At 39.7% G+C, this 3,189-nt stretch overlaps 1 protein-coding gene across 4 annotated transcripts in view; it reads right to left on the bottom strand.

The window, feature by feature from the left end:
- Positions 1-629: 629 nt before the first annotated feature.
- LOC112078212 (uro-adherence factor A-like) overlaps positions 630-3,189 on the bottom strand; it is a 6,739-nt gene continuing 4,179 nt past the window's right edge. For 2 of the 4 annotated variants that reach the window (XR_011478515.1, XM_024144511.2), the window contains 5 exons: positions 2,126-2,231; positions 1,966-2,037; positions 1,736-1,825; positions 1,576-1,647; positions 630-1,052 (listed from right to left, as the gene is read on the bottom strand). Coding sequence is in view for 2 of the 4 variants with exons in the window: in XM_024144511.2 (XP_024000279.1) it covers positions 844-1,052; positions 1,576-1,647; positions 1,736-1,825; positions 1,966-2,037; positions 2,126-2,231 (549 nt within the window). In the remaining 2 variants the exon portion in view is untranslated. Of the gene's footprint in view, positions 1,053-1,575; positions 1,648-1,735; positions 1,826-1,965; positions 2,038-2,125; positions 2,232-2,354; positions 3,182-3,189 lie in introns of those variants that run through there. The other 2 variants (XR_002895627.2, XM_024144512.2) reach the window with 2 other exon arrangements.

The following is a 3,189-nucleotide window of genomic DNA, read 5'->3' as shown; positions in this document are numbered from 1 at the left end:
AAAAATCTAATATGAGGAAATCACCGAAAGTTGCCGACATCTTGAAAAAAGATCACTTGTAATTTTACCACCTACTTGAGACCGCACATTGCAAATCAAATCAAATCAAATCGGTCAAATACACATGGTTAGCAGACGTTAATGCGAGTGTAGCGCATTGCTTGTGCTTCTAGTTCCGACCGTGCAGTAATATCTAACAAGTAACCTAACAATTTCACAACAACTACCTTATACACACAAGTGTAAGGGAATGATTAAGAATATGTACATATAAATATATGAATGAGCGATGGCCGAACGGCATAGGCAAGATGCAGTAGATGGTATAGAGTACAGTATATACATATGAGATGAGTAATGTAGGGTATGTAAACATTATATAAAGTGGCATTGTTTAAGTGACTAGTGATACATTTATTACATCGATATTTGATGCATTCATTCTATTTTATGACTGAAAATATTGCATGTAGAATGCCACAATGATGCAACACGGATGGCAACTCAACGGCTGTAGTGTAGTTCTACTGTAGTGTAGTTCTACTGTAGTGTAGTTCTTCTGTAAAGTATTTAAACTGGAACAACCATTTCAGTAATAGAGTCATTATATCCAAGTAACAGATTAATAGTTTAGAAAAATGTTTTTTATTTTTCTGTAACATTCAAAGTCAGCAGGCTTTGTATTCTTGAGACCTTAATCACTCCAAAAGTGAACAACCCACCTGGGAAAACTTCCCCCAAACAGAGTGAGATGGAGGACATTCATTAACTGCCTATGAGCTTAAGTCAAGTAAGTCCCATTAAATCCTCAGAGGTACACCAAGATAGAAGCATCTTATACACTTATTTTCTCTGATCTGCAACTATTCTGTTGTGTACATAGAACTTTACTGCTCTCCAGTCCCTGTTTACTAGCGCTTGGCCAGAAGCAGCAATGCATTTCTCACAGTCTTGTTTTCCAGGCGTTTTTCCCATTCGGATAAAATTCATCAAGGAATCTTCAACTGCATCCACCTCTATTGTCGACCAAAACCTTTTTGTTCCTTTGGCACCTTTGGAAAGAGATGACATTATGAATGACTACATTAAATAAAGGTTGAGTACAATACAGTATGTGTTCATCTCTGTATTAACTCTACAAGGTTGCAGCTGTTTCTGCAAAGTGTGTTGAGGTTAAACTAACAATCCCAACTAAATAACTACATAGATAAGGATGTGAGAGAAGAATGTGCAATGCTGACATCAAGGCAGACTCAATCTGTATGGAATCTAAGCCCATCAAATTGTTTGCAATGTAAACCTTCTAATAAAAGCAATACTTATTAAATTAAGTTCCCTCACCCAGGAAAAACAATGTAAAGTGTGGTAATCCTTCTGTGTTATCATCTATCCTGACACACTAGTTCAGATCTAACGTCTTGACTTGTGTCCAATCCAAACTAATCCGTTCTGTACTGGCATGGTTGGAAATACACCAACTGATGAAGACAGGATTGATCTGGACCAGCACTGTACTATACGTTGACACTACAGAATGAAAATGCACTGACTGAAGACAGCAGGAAACAGTCTAACCATGTGAGCCTCTCTTTTGTCCCAGCTTTCCCTTGGTGATTGGCTGTTTGGCCCGAATCGCTGACATCTCTCCTGGAAAACATCAGTGGAAAACATGTATTTTTCGAAAAGGACATTGTAATTAAGAATACGTCCATATCTATGTAAGGTATAGGCATACCGGTCAGATTTTCTTCATAGGATTTTTCAGACGACTCCTCTCTCTCAGAGTCGTTCTCTGATGCACAATCAGTGGCTGCAGCATCAATTTCTTCAGACATAACAGTTTGTAAAAGACAATAAAAACAAAAGCAAATTGCAGCAAGTTAAATCAGTGCACAAGAAATTAGAGTCAGCATTTTTTGCCAGAGTGAAAATGCACTGACTGAAGACAGCAGGAAACAGTCTAACCATGTGAGCCTCTCTTTTGTCCCAGCTTTCCCTTAGTCATTGGCTGTTTGGCCCGAATCGCTGACATCTCTCCTGGAAAACATCAGTGGAAAACATGTATTTTTCGAAAAGGACATTGTAATTAAGAATACGTCCATATCTATGTAAGGTATAGGCATACCGGTCAGATTTTCTTCATAGGATTTTTCAGATGATGACTCTCTCTCTAGAGTCGTTCTCTGATGAACAAGAGTCTGCAGCCTCATTATTTTCAGCCATGCTTTTTTCTAAAAGATGGCCAAAAGAAGAATGCTAAATTGAGCAAGCTAAATCTGCGCAAAACAAAACCTTTGTTTTTATTGTCAGTGTAAACTTTTTGCCATTAAACTAAACACTGGGGGTAAACTTACCACTGGGACTGATGGTTATTTGATCAGACTTTTCCCCTTGAACTCTGCCAATCTGCCCTGTTACATGCCATCAGTATTTTACTTATTTTGGCCAACTGAAGCGTTCCCTCTGGAAGACGGTAGAACTTTCGATGAATCCGAATGTCGTGACCCAAGAAGTCAGCAAACTGGTCCTGTTCTGTATCATTGAGATTTAACACTCTGGAGAGGGTGGCAACCTGTTTTCGTAGTTTAGTTGATGACAATGCTTCAGGTAACTTGGCACCCCATTGTTTGGCATAGGCGCGGATGCAGTCATTCCCCGAAAATGTGTATCATATCCTGGCCTGGCAAATAAGTAGATATTTCCTTCGCTCACTCCACATGAGCACCGCTCTTTGATAAGCAGCTCTAAAGATTCCACCATCACTGGAGTAAGGATTACAGGCACCTTCTGCCACGCTTCCCACAGGTTTCAATGCGTTCAAAATGCGCACAGAGTAGTCTCTCAACCTCTGTTAGCGCCACTGCAACATCTTTGTTAAGTGGGGATTTGTCCCTGGAGTGAAATGTTGCCACAGACATCTTTGACACCTCTCCCTCTCTTTTCCTGTTGAAGATAATCATCTGAGCCAGTATCACTTTTGCTAGATTGCTCCATTTTCTGAGGTTTTCTCATCGCACAGTTGGTTGTAGTATTGTTTCTCTCTTTTCATCTAAGTACATGTGTATTTTTTTACGTCATCTGCTAATGGAATAAGCTGCGGTGCGTTCCATTTCTTCTGTTCAAGTGTACGATATGCAGCAGAGAGAATCATTTCATTCCAGCGAAGACGGTAGATGCCTTGGAAGTCGC

The sequence above is a fragment of the Salvelinus sp. IW2-2015 genome, unplaced genomic scaffold (genome assembly GCF_002910315.2).
Source record: "Salvelinus sp. IW2-2015 unplaced genomic scaffold, ASM291031v2 Un_scaffold5393, whole genome shotgun sequence".
Classification (NCBI taxonomy): Eukaryota; Metazoa; Chordata; class Actinopteri; order Salmoniformes; family Salmonidae; genus Salvelinus; species Salvelinus sp. IW2-2015.
This window is presented reverse-complemented; position numbering and strand designations above follow the sequence as displayed.